The sequence below is a fragment of the Mercenaria mercenaria genome, chromosome 12 (assembly GCF_021730395.1).
Source record: "Mercenaria mercenaria strain notata chromosome 12, MADL_Memer_1, whole genome shotgun sequence".
Classification (NCBI taxonomy): Eukaryota; Metazoa; Mollusca; class Bivalvia; order Venerida; family Veneridae; genus Mercenaria; species Mercenaria mercenaria.
The window spans coordinates 12,932,963-12,947,196 of record NC_069372.1 but is presented as its reverse complement, the minus strand read 5'-3'; the positions used below and the strand labels follow the sequence as shown (position 1 = coordinate 12,947,196).

Here is a 14,234-nt window from a genome sequence, read left to right as displayed (position 1 = left end):
CTTTGAAACTTATTTATTCTTTTTCAAGGTCAATTACCAACCTCACTGGGTCAAGTTCCATAACTCTTAACATGTATTTTGAGCAAATTATGCCCCCTTTTGGACTTAGAAAATTCTGGTTAAAGTTTAACATGCAAGTTACTATCCCCAAAACTAATGCAGATATTGAATTGAAACTTAACATGTTTCTTCGGGTTATAAAACTAGTTGATAACATCAAGTCCCATAACTCTGATATGTATTTTAGTCAAATTATGTCCCCTTTCGAACTTAAAACTCTTTTGATATTTAACATTTTGGGTAATAATTTCCTGCTTCTGTGACAATATTTCGAATAGTCGAGCTTGGCTGTCTTACGGACAGCTCTTGTTCTCATGGCTGTCAGACGACTTTTCTGTGAGATTATTTATCAGTTTTAGCTATTACCCAGATTTTGTTATTCATTGGTACCTATGGTTTTTTTTCTGGAATACAAAAAGCTTATGGAACTTGAGTTGATCTAATACCATCAGTTTGAAAATGCAGGATGACAATTAAAATACAAAAAGTCATTCAAAGATAAAAGGAATATTATATTTAAAATAAGTTATTTTTGTGTTGACAACTTCCCACTATTATTTGTCCAATTTTTAGGGCATTTTTGGTGGTGGCACAGTTTGTTCTGCGCAAGATTTTTTATGCCCCCGAAGGGAAGCATATAGTTTTTGAACCGTCTGTCAGTCTGTCGGTCTGTCAGTCTGTCGGTCTGTCCGCAATTTTCGTGTCCGGTCCATATCTTTGTCATCGATGGATGGATTTTCAAATAACTTGGCATGAATGTGTACCACAGTAAGACGACGTGCAGTGCGCAAGACCCAGGTCCATAGCTCAAAGGTCAAGGTCACACTTAGACGTTAAAGGATAGTGCATTGATGGGTGTGTCCGGTCCATATCTTTGTCATCGATGGATGGATTTTCAAATAACTTGGCATGAATGTGTACCACAGTAAGACGATGTGCAGTGTGCAAGACCCAGGTCCGTAGCTCAAGGGTCAAGGTCACACTTAGACTTTAAAGGATAGTGCATTGATTGGCGTGTCCGGTCCATATCTTTGTCATCGATGGATGGATTTTCAAATAACTTGGCATGAATGTGTACCACAGTAAGACGACGTGCAGTGCGCAAGACCCAGGTCCATAGCTCAAAGGTCAAGGTCACACTTAGACGTTAAAGGATAGTGCATTGATGGGTGTGTCCGGTCCATATCTTTGTCATCGATGGATGGATTTTCAAATAACTTGGCATGAATGTGTACCACAGTAAGACGACGTGCAGTGTGCAAGACCCAGGTCCGTAGCTCAAAGGTCAAGGTCACACTTAGACTTTAAAGGATAGTGCATTGATTGGCGTGTCCGGTCCATATCTTTGTCATCGATGGATGGATTTTCAAATAACTTGGCATGAATGTGTACCACAGTAAGACGACGTGCAGTGCGCAAGACCCAGGTCCGTAGCTCAAAGGTCAAGGTCACACTTAGACGTTAAAGGATAGTGCATTGATTGGTGTGTCCGGTCCATTTCTTTGTCATCGATGGATGGATTTTCAAATAACTTGGCATAAATATGTACCACAGTAAGACGACGTGTCATGCGCAAGACCCAGGTTCGTAGCTCAAAGGTCAAGGTCACACTTAGATGTTAAAGGATAGTGCATTGATGGGCGTGTCCGGTCCATATCTTTGTCATCAATGGATGGATTTTCAAATAACTTGGCATGAATGTGTACCACAATAAGACGACGTGTCACATGCAAGACCCAGGTCCGTAGCTCAAAGGTCAAGGTCACACTTAGACGTTAAAGATCATTTTTCATGATAGTGCTTTGATGGGCATGTCCGGTCCATATCTTTGTCATTCATGCATGGATTTTAAAATAACTATGCATGAATGTGTGACACAGTAAGATGATGTGTCTCGCGCAAGACCAAGCTCCATAGGTCAAAGGTCCTAAACTCTAACATCGGCCATAACTATTCATTCAGAGTGCCATCGGGGGCATGTGTCATCCTACGGAGACAGCTCTTGTTATTACAATGCAATTTTGCAGTACTAAATTCCAGCTTCAACAGTTCATGTAGTCTTGCATAGAACGCATTCTTGTGATTTTTAGAATTGCGGTAACTCCGTCAAATTTTGTTTGGTAGCAAATGTTTTTATTCTTTTACAGGAAAACAAGGTGGCAGAACTAGAAGGAGATTTCGAGCAGAATCAGTCTGACCTGAAACTTGCTTTTAAGAGAATAGCCGACCTTCAGGCTGCTCTGGAGGAAGGGCTTGAGAGTGACGATGACTTCTCTGATAGGTAGGTCAAGGTTGTTTGTGAGCTTTGTTAGGTCAAGGTCATTTATGTTCATGTAAGGTCAAGGTCATTTATATTCATGTAAGGTCAGGGTCATGTGATGATGTATTTTTTATTTAAAAAAAAAAAGCAAATTCGGTTTTAGGCTGATCACGATTGGTGTAATTTTTAGGCTTTGTCAAGGTCACTTATATATTTTATAGGTCTCAGTTATTAAATCATTACAATAAAGTAAATGTTTTGAAGAAAAATGGTCGACTACCAGGCTGTTTTGGAAGTGACCTTAACACTGATTGTATTAATTTAATATATGCGATAAATGGGTCAAGGTCATTTTTGTTTCCATGCAAATTAAATTCATTGAAGTAAATAACTTTTTGCAGAGTATGTTTGAATAGTTGACTTTTATACTGTAATACGTAGGTCAATGTCATTAAAGTAATCTTTACGTTAAGATTACTAAGTGCTGAAATAATGAGACATTAGTTTGTGAAAATAAAATTGTTACTGTTGAACATTTAGAAAGCAAATGAAGTCTGTTACTTGCTTCTCTCTCAAAACCAGGGTAACTTACAACAGATACTGAAAATGATAAAATTTTAAAATATTGTTTACACAATTTTGTCTAGTGAAACTGAAGGGTCAAAAGATAATGTGAATAAGGTATAAGGAGATTACAGAAGAAATTTAAATTTAATGCTTTAAATCAAGGTTTCTTAGTATAGATACAGCTCTAATTCCAGCAAATAATTCTTAGCATTAAAAATTGTAGAACAAGTAATTTTTTGCATTGCATGGAATTTTGTGTTCAACCTAATAGTGTGTGATTTGTGTGTGTAATTAGAATTTACTGTGTAACTTACTGTGTTATCAGTCACATACATATATCCATTTTGTCACCATCTTGAATTTTCACATGATACTATCTTTATATTCACACATGTTATATTTGCCCACAGTAGAAATATCAAGAACCTATAGATGCTCGTATATAGTTATGCTAACATAATTTTCAGCATTCATTATCATTCAGATCATGGTAATCAGTTGTAGGAATTTCATTCTTCGTTTCAGTGAGTAGTCTTATTGTATGTCATGTTTGTCAGCTTACTTGAGCCAAAGACTCAGGATGAGCTATTGGTAAAGGTTGATACTCCGGCATTCACCATATGCATCAGTTCTTCTTACCAAAAAAAAAGACAAGGAACCGTATTCACCAACGTTTTAAGTTTGAGAATTAGATTTAAAACTGCCGATTTTTTTTTCTGCATTGTCGTTATTAACAGACGTAGTTTTGAGCATCGAGCTTTTTCTCATTTTTGGGTTTTTTTTGCACAGAAAGCTTATATGGTCATCAATAAGGAACAACTGTTTACACTTCAGACGTCAAAGTATTAGTGATAGCTTTGTTTTCACTGATATTCACAAGACAGAGTGATATGCAAAATTAAAATATTTTGAAAATAAATAGCTGTATTGTATTCAGAAGTATTGTCTGTCTATGAATTGCAGTTTTTATCAGGGTGAATATAAAATGTCTACCAAATCAGAAACTAAACATGATGTGAAAATTATCTACAGGAGTAAGGTGAGCGACTATGGGCCGGTTTGTTTTTTGTTTGTTCTGTGAATAGAAGCCATTTTGTTTGTCTTGTTTGCAGTGATGTAGATGACGAAGACGATTCTGGGTCTGATATTGACACATTTTTAGCCAAACATAAACGCTCACCATTGATTGGACGAAGGAGAAGTCTTGACAGTGATTCCCGTTCCAGGTTGACATCAGCGTCAAGTTATTTGACCGACACACCATCTAGTCCGAGATTAACAAATAGCATAGAACATAGTATGTATCAATGGTAAAAGTGAAAGTCCTTGGTAAATACGAACACAATTGGTAATGAAGTTTGAATCATTTAAGTTAATGATATATTTTATTTGATTGTCTCCCCTCTTTTTTTTCCTCCATGCTTTTAATTACCTAGGCTGAATTGTGTTGACACAGAACCTAATATTTTTAAAACTAAAACAATATTGAAATTACAATAGGGCTTATATTTCAATCAGTGAAAAGTAATGTAAATACAGATACTGTATGTTCAAACCCCACCACCCTCTCTGGAAGTTGATGAACCAAACCTCAGCACAATCTTAAATTAGGCTTTAAACTGTTTTGACTAACAAGCAGAAATAAGTATGTGTTGTAAAAAGTTTCTCAATATAGAAGAGGGGGAAAACTCATTTTACAATAATGTCCTGCAGTTTTTTTTTTACCTGACTGTATATCTGTAAATATTTGAGGGAATTATTTCCAGTGATGAATAAACTGAGACTCTAGATTATGAGCTATACGGGATTTAGTTGGCATAGTGAGATGGTATATGTTGCATAAATATTAGCTGTCTTCCTGTACAATAAGTCCAGTGTTTGTGTATTTTTATCCTGTCATTAACAGATATGACATAAAGACATTACATTTACATCAGTCATTTCATGGTGTCATTTTTGCATGGAAGTTTGGTGGATAACATGCATGTATTTTCAACTACTTAAAAATCTACTGTATATTAGTACTACTAATTAACTGAAAAGTCACTATTTAACTACAACTCATTTAAACAATATAAATATATATAATCATGATTATGTAATTTTTATATTGCTGAAATCAAGTATTATTACACAATTTTATAAAATGTATAAAGTTACACAATTTAATCTCGGTATCTCTAACTTGCTTAATCTCAAAATCTGGGTAATCTCAAAGGAATTTTAACATATCATCAAAATGTCTTCTAAATGTATGTATTTTGAGGTTGCTTATAAAAATTTTCAGCATTGCTTTGACTTTGATTGTGATGGTACAAAGCCTCCAGAAAAATTCCTGCAGATTTATCCCTTTGAAATGTCAAATTTGAAAAAAATATATACTGTGAAATCATTTAATTTCGTGGTTTTGGTCAAAACGGCAATTTCGTGGGGATATGAATTCGTGGATTTCAACTTTTGAACATAAAATGAATGTGAATTTTACTTGTTCGTTGGGATTAAATTTCGAGGATTGTCTCAACCATGAAATCCACGAAAATTACTCCCCCACGAATATTAATGATTTCACAGTATATCGCTTTTTCCAACAGGCAGTTACATTAAGGCATGACTATATGCTATAATATCTTGTACAAAAATTATGAAAAAAATTGAACTTCTGATTTTAGAGTACTGTCAAAATGTGTATGTAATGCATACTTGAACATGTGCATAAGAAGCCATAGCAATAGCAGTGGGGAAAAATACTTCCATCAAATTTCTGTTATCTTGAAGTAAAATCCTTAATCCCTTGGCAATCGATGTAACAAGTTTAACTGTATACTTAAGAAATAATAAGTTCCCAAACGTGGTTTATCGTAGAATAACTGAGTTTTGAGTTCTTATGCGTAAGAATATATATAACGAAGGCCGTAGGCCTGAGTGATATATTGTTTTGCATAAGAACGAAAAATTCGGGTTATTCTATGATAAATCACACTTGGGAACTTATTATTTCAATTCTAACACGACATACTAGTATCAACAGTGTTAGAAAAAAATAGTAACTACTTTTTACTACCGCGCTACGTACCTGGATCGGATGACGTCATTGCACGCGAGTGGTATATTGTAGAATAACCCGAGATAGATTTTGCTCTACATGTATGCAGGTTATTTGCTGGTCGTGTTAGAATTGTATTTAATTACAGTTTAAACTTGGTATCTAGAATTCCAAGGGATCAAACATTTTACTTTGAGAAAACCGAAATTCAACTTAAAATGATATTTTGTGCACATGTTTATGGGACGGGGCATGAAAATGTCTTCGAGAAGCCAGAAATTTAAGATGAGCAAAATTGAGATATCGAGTTTCAACTGTACATGTATAAAAATATGTGTTCCTGAAAATTACAATACCAGTCTATCTAGAATATGTAGTACAGGGCTTCAGTTATGTGTAGAAGTTGAAGTTGAATTATTCATGTAAGAGTTTGCATGTTCTTTAGGTTTTTACCTGCATTCGTATTTTACGTTGCATGTTTGATAACATGAATTGCTAACATTCATTATTTTGTATTTTTGCCAAATTTAATGAAATCTTGTAACTTTCCAAATGTTAATGGGAACTAGGGTGATAGAACAGACGTTAATTATTTTGTTGATTTTTTCCCAAATATTCACTGAAAAAACTTTTCTTGTTCTATTTTTTGGCTGGTTGATTTGCATAAATCTTGTTTTTATTTTTAATTACTTTTAATAGGCAGGGCAGAAAGATACCAACACAGGTCGATTTTTTTCCATTATTTAATTCATATTTTTCCCTTACCATTATACAGTTTTATTAAGGTTGTATTCCATCAAAAGATGATATAAAAAAAATTTATATGATGTTTATGTAGCAGACTTACCAAAAGTTACTCAATTAAACATTTCTTTGTATTTCTCACATACATGTACTTTGATGTTTATGATGTATATACATTGACTATATTCTAATTTCTTCTACGAGTGCCTTAGTATACAAAAATAGTTTTGTTATCATTTTAGGTGATGCCTGACACTAGCTCCATCTAGGACCAGTCTTCATTTACCAAAATCCGGGACATGTGCAACATACTATATACAGGAATTCGAAAGATGTTTACGCTATGCCTGAACTTTGACCTTTTGATTATAGGAAAAGGTCACTGCACTGAACTTTGAACTTTTTAACATAGGTCACTGCACTGAATTTCGACCTTTTGATCATAGGGAAAAGGTCATTGCACTGAACTTCGACCTTTTGATGTATAAAAAAAGTCACTGTGCTGAACTTTGACCTTTTGAATGTAAAGGTCATTGGAATGTCATTCTCATCCATCAGTGGCAGACATAGTCTCGAGAAGAAGCTGTGAACCAGGATAGACCTCTGCTATGCAAGAATGCAGCCAGACACTTGCTAAAGTGGACACTTAACTTCAATAATAGATGAATTTTATAATTCTGCAGAGTGTATCATAGAGCAGAGTGATTTGTTTCAACTCTGAACAAAGGTCAAGTGCCAAATTTAAAGGGTCAAGGTCGGAATGTACAATATAAATATACTAGTAACTGTATGATATGAGAGACTTTTTGACCTCATTGTGGGATGAAGTGAGACTAACCAATTGTGATAATGTGAAATGCGTATAGTGAGAGGGTGAAAAAAGTGGAGGATCCAACAGTTTCAATAATCAGTTACTTACGATATCTTTACCAGACGTATATATGTATCCATTAATACACATTTATGTTTTCTTATATAAAGGTAGTTCAATTAATCCCTGTAGAAGTGGGGACAGTAGAAATGGGGACAACAATCTGTTAACTAAGGTTTAATATTAAGTTGAGACAGCTGTTAGATGATGTAATAATTACATCCAGTATATCCAATACTATACAGGGCTTATTAATGTTAAGTGGGCAGTAGGTTAAGGTTGTTGAATTTGAACCACTTGTCCCTTATCTGAGATGGTTCGAGCCTTGGATTGGTTGTTATGAGGAAGCCATCCAGCTAGCTGATGGAAGGTTCATGGCTCAACTAAGATGTCCGAGTCACAGTCTGACATGACCTGAATTGTGTTGAGTGATTAAAAAAACCAACAGAATTGTTGATGTCTGTATATAAGGGATTGGAAACAGTATTTTGACTTGCTGCGTAATATTTCAAATTTGTAATTGTACTTACTGGAAGCTATAAATTAAATCTGCTTCAAATAGGGATATTCCCCACTGAATGAAATAGAAATTATACAAGGACACTGAAATAAATATTTATTGTCTGCTTATTTAAAGATAGAAGCATTTCTTCATTCTTTTCTCTTATTCTCATATATTCAACTGAATAGTTCCCTGTATGTGCAGTTTAAATTTTTTTTCTTTAAAGGGACATGTCTTCAGATTGATGTCAACTTTTTGGAAACTTGAGAACAATTTGTAGTCAATTGCGGTATGTAAATGTGGTAATCTGTACCGTAGTATTTACATTAAATAATCTAGAAAAAAAATCTTGTGATGTACATTGTAGTTGAATATATATAAAATTTGCTTACACCCACTTAGTCTTCAGGTAAAAACTGAGAAGAAAACTATGATTTACAAGAAATCTTTTTAGTGTATGTCAAAATAAACCAAACTTGAATCATGTTCATCACTTATTTTCAGTTATCTTAAGACATTCTATTTTGAAAGTTAAATATTTTGTTATTCTGGAATTATGTCCCTTTAAAGTGGAGAAAACATTTGATGAAGTGTGACTGTACCACTGATTTATGTTAAGTGTGAGTGAAAACAGTGCTGTTGTATATACATGTACATTGTATGGCATATTTAAACTTGAACTACTGTTTTAATTATATTTATGAAATATCCGATTTAAAAATGGAATAAAGAAAATTCTGTAAACTGAACCATTTTGTTCTTTTAGCAAATGGAAATAAAACACTGTTTCTTATGTATGTCCCACAACTCAGCTAAAATTACTCAGCAGGAACATTTTTATTGGATGATTGGACATGCGAAGGAGAAGACCTCTATTGATTTTGGAGTCACTTGGTCAAAGGTCGAGGTCACAAGGGCCAGAACATGGAAAACTGTTTCCGATCAACAACTTCAGAATTACTCTGCCCATAACATTGAAACTTCATAGGATGATTGGACATGCCAAATAAATGACCCCTATAGATTTTGGAGTCACTTGGTTGAAGGTAAAGGTCACAGGGACCAGAACATGGAAAACCAATTCTGATTCATTACTTGAGAAGCACTTAACCCAGAACCTTGAAACTTCACAGGATGATTGGAGATGCCGAGTAGATGACCCCTCTTGATTTTGAGGTCACTCAGTGAACTCTAAGTCACGGGAACCAGAACATGAAAACTTTTTCCAATCAATTACCAGAGAACCTCTTGAACTTGGAACCTTGAAACTTCAAAGGATTATTGGACATGCCAAGCAGATGATCTCGGACAATTTTGGGGTCATATGGTCAAAGGTCAAGCTCACAGGGCCCTGCAACATGAAAACAGTTTCTGATCCATAACTTGAGAACCATTTGACCCAGAACCTTAAACTTCTTAGGATGTTTGGACATGAAGAGTAGATGACACCAATTGATTTAAGGATTTGTAGGTCAAAGGTAAAGGACACGAAGCCTTGAGGCATGAAAACTGTTTCTGATCTATAACTTGAGAACAACTTGATCCAGAACCTTGACACTTTCTAGGATTATTGGAATAATCAAGTAGTATGTTTACACCCACCCCAAGACCACAGGGACCTGAACAGTGAAAACCATTTCTATATAGATGACCTAGATGATCGCTATTACATTTGATTTGGGTTTTAGATTTGGGTCACAAAAGTTTACGGCGCACCAACACAGTATAGGTTATATTGCGTCAAACAGGACTACAAATTTTGGTTTCACATCTCATTTACATCGAAATAAAAACATGAGGTGTGGAATCAAAATTGCATACCTGCTGGAATTACAGAGTTACAGCAAAACCAAGTGTTAAGACCCTATTAGTCGCCTCTTACGATCATACAAGGGTAAGACAGTGGTTCCAATTCTTTTCATACACAGATCGTCCCAGAACCACATGAGGCCTATTGCATTTGAACCATTAGGGTCACTTTGGCTTCTGCCCCTATCAACTTCTTATCTATGACTATGCTTTCGGATGAGACATGACTGTGCTTTTCTTCAAAAACACCTTAAATCTAGTTCTTTTATGACAGGGTTAATTTGTAATGGAAAGTGCACTGTTGATGTTTTTTTTTTCTTCACAATAACCTCAAAAAATTAGAAATAGAGATGAAATAATACTGCAAAAAAAAGTGATTTCCATCATTCTATAATTATTTAAACTTCATTTACATTCCCTTCCATAGAAGCAAGAATGGTGCTCCAGTATACTTTGTGTGTAGTAAAACATTGTAGAATACCTGCCGATGATAACATGTAGAGTAGCTTCATAAAATCTGTTTGAAGATCTGTTGGAAGCATAGAATGCAACCAAGCAAAATAATAGCAAACTCGGTTTGACTGAGTCTGTTCATGAGAGTAGTGGAAAGTGCAACACCTCTCACGCTCCCCTAGCACAGGCTTAAGCTGAACCCTGGTGATTAGTCAGCTGACAATGCCTGTTTACACGAGTATACATTTCAATGTGGAGTCTTCAGTGGGTGGCTGCATTCTTTGAAGTGAAATTTTCCTCTCGGTCAAAAATAGTTCCCTTTCCCACTGGCACCAGACCAGAAAGAAAATGCCTCTGTACATGTTATACCCTACCCCTAGGTATAAGAACCATGGTCATGAACGGGAAAATATACTAACCAATTTCAATCGCGCATTTCATGCCTAAAACGCGCAGTTCGGTAAATGTGTACTATGAATATTGAACAAGTGGTATTTTATCTTCCATTGTGTACCGTTCACTTTTCTTCAATATTTCTTATCTGAGAGAAACAACGCGTAGTTTACAGTGTTTTCAACATTACACAAAAAACTTCGTTGAACTTCCCTAGTGAAGTTCCGGTCTAGATTACAAAACCATTCTGATTGGCTGATGTGAAAATGTATGTCAGTCGTCGTTCAACTACACGTGTACGCTAATATCTGTATATACAGCATAAATGTGCAATATGAATTAAATAAACAGTACAGATGTACACCAATATATGACTTCAAATTCAAAATCATATACAAGATGAATTTCATTCATCATTTCGAGTTTTATTGTAAAACTGTGAATATTTTGCATTCTGTTTTTTGTTTGTTTACATTTCGCCTAACATGTGCCCACTACTGTGACCTCTAGACCGGATGTTCATTAGGGAAGTTCACGCAAGTTTTTTCTGTAAGGTTAACGAAAGCTTAAAATATGTGAGTATCTCTGCAATATGAAATATTGAGACAATGTGACTGATGCACAGTGCAAGATAAATCACCGCTTGTTCAATATGCTGGGTACCCATTCACCAATCTGCACGTTTCAGGTGAGAGATGTACGATTGAAATGGGTTAGTGCACTTTCCTGTTCATGACCATGGTTCTTATAGAATACCTAGGGGTAGGGTATAACATGTACAGAGGCATTTTCTTTCTGGTCTGGTGCCAGTGCCCTTTCCACCCGCATTTATCTTCTGGACTCAGGATATATACAACAATATCAGAGTTGACCTTTAACCAGCTAAATTTCTAAAATGGACTGGTCTATCATTCACTTTGGGCAATACGATTTATTATTCGAAAGGGTGTTCACTGAAAATTTACTGACTGGATAGAAAACTGTGCAGACCATGATCAGCCTGTACAGATGTGCAGGCTGATCAAGGTCTGCACTGGACACAAAACCAGAATCACTTGCCACCAACAGGTTAAAGGTAAAACAAAAGGAAATACATTTGTGTATTTAATGTCTGATATTCAAGTATTTAATTTATGAATATAGAATGTACATACTCCTTATAAAATAACTTGTCTAACATAATGTTAAATTCTTTCACTCACAAACTGTTTAATGAAAGAATAAAATGAGCCACATCATGAGAAAACCAACATAGTGCATTTGCGACTAGCATGGATCCAGACCAACCTGCGCATCGGCACAGTCTGGTCTGGATCAAAGCTGTTCACTAACGGTTTCTTTTATTATTTAAAGGGGTGTTCATTGAAAATATACTGACTTAAATATTAACAGCTGTGCAGACCAAGCCTATGCATAGATGTGCAAAATCACCTGCTGCCTGCAGGCTAAAGGTTAAAATTTGTTTTCCCTGATCTTGTTACAGAATCAAGATAAACAGACAATACAAACACTGTTCTTGTTACAGAATCAAGACAAACAGACAAAACAAACACTGATCTTGTTACAGAATCAAGACAAACAGACAATACAAACACTGATCTTGTTACAGAATCAAGATAAACAGACAATTCAAACACTGATCTTGTTACAGAATCAAGACAAACAGACAATACAAACACTGATCTTGTTACAGAATCAAGATAAACAGACAATTCAAACAACTTCTTTTGCCTAAAGAATTAAAGAACAAGAGCTGTCACTAATGGTGACAAATGCCCCCGCAGCACCTTTACCTTTGACCTGGTAACCCCAAAGTCAGTAGGTGTGGTGTACTCAATAAGTACTATCAGAATGTGAAGTCTGAAGGTCCTGGGTGAAGTGGTTCGCGAGTAAAGTGCCTTCATGCAAAAGGTTAACGTTGGCCCTTGTGACCATGACCTTTGACCTGGTGACCCCAAAGTCAGTAGGGGTGGTGTACTCAATAAGTACTATCAACATGTGAAGTTTGAAGGTCCTTGGTGCAGTGGTTCGCGAGTAAAGTGCCTTCATGCAAAAAGTTAACGTTAGCCCCTGTGACCTTGACCTTTAATCTGGTGACCCCAAAATCAGTAGAGGTAGTGTACTCAATAAGTACTATCAGCATGTGAAGTTTGAAGGTCCTGGATGCAGTGGTTTGCAAGTAATGTGCCTTTATGCAAAAAGTTAACGTTGGCCCCTGTGACCTTGACCTTTGACCCCAAAGACAGTAGGGGTGGTGTACTCAATAAGTACTATCAGCATGTGAAATTTGAAGGTCCTGGGTGCAGTGGTTCGCGAGTAAAGTGCCTTCATGCAAAAAGTTAACGTTGTGACGAACAAACGAACTAATGAACGAACGGACGGACAGTTGAAAACTAATATGCCTCCCTTCGGGGGCATAAAAATTAAAACAATGCCTTCAGAACTGTCATGCATTCAGGCAATTATTTACATGTCTAGTCTAGTAGTTTAGAAATGCAATTTTTACATATTTAACTAGAGCTGTCACAGGAGTGACAAATTATACCCCCACAATATGGCCTTGTCACAGAACTAAGCCAATGTTGAAGCCAAACTTGCTTGACCTTTGACCTACTGACCTCAAAGTCAATAGGGGTCATCTGCTGGTCATGATCAACCTCTCCATGAAGTTTCATGATCCTCGGCCAAATCATTCAGAAGTTATTGTCCGTTAATTGTTTAAATTTTTGGGGTCACTCTGACCTTTGACCTTTTGAGCACAAAATCAATATAGGTCATCTGCTAATCATGAGCAACCCGCCTATAAAGTTTCCTGATCCTAAGCCCAAGTGTTCTGAAGTTATCGTTCGAAACTGTTTAGATTTTCCGTGTGACCTTGACCTTTGACCTCAAAATCATTAGGGGTCAACTGCTGGTCATGACCAACCTCCCTATCAATTTTTATAATCCTTGGCCCAAGTGTTCTCAAGTTTAACCGTTTAACTGTTTTGTGTCATTGTGACCTTGACCTTTGACCTACAAACCTCAGTTAAACTTGACCTGTATTTTATCATGTTACACCTGTGTACAAAAATTATGATCCTAGGCCCAAGTGTTCTCAAGTTATCATCTGGAAACCCTTTAACTGTTTCAGGTCACTGCAACCTTGACCTTTGACCTACTAACCTTAACGTCGAACTTTACTTGTATTTCATGATGTTACACCTGTGTACCAAAATTTATGATCCATGGCCCAAGCGTTCTCAAGTTATCATCCGGAAACCATTTAACTGTTTCGTGTCATTGTGACCCTGAGCTTTGACCTACTAACCTCAAAGTCGTACTTGACCTGTATTTCATGTTACACCTGTGTACCAAAATTTATGATGAAAACCAACAGACCGACCGAACGACAAACCAACTAGCTCGCTCCTATATACCCTCCCCCCCTACCCACCCCCAAACTTCGTTTTGTGGGGGTATAATAACATTCTTCCATCTACCTTTGTCTGGCAACCAACCTACTATTAAAAAGAAATTTTTCTGTAGCTAT

General features: G+C 36.1%; 1 protein-coding gene across 1 annotated transcript in view; it reads left to right on the top strand.

The window, feature by feature from the left end:
• LOC123535487 (unconventional myosin-XVIIIa-like) overlaps nucleotides 1-8,796 on the top strand; it is a 113,962-nt gene extending 105,166 nt beyond the window's left edge. Inside the window, 3 exon segments of the mRNA XM_053519244.1 lie at nucleotides 2,208-2,341; nucleotides 4,000-4,184; nucleotides 6,917-8,796. Coding sequence (XP_053375219.1) covers nucleotides 2,208-2,341; nucleotides 4,000-4,184; nucleotides 6,917-6,927 — 330 coding nt within the window. The 3' untranslated portion in view covers nucleotides 6,928-8,796.
• Nucleotides 8,797-14,234: the final 5,438 nt, after the last annotated feature.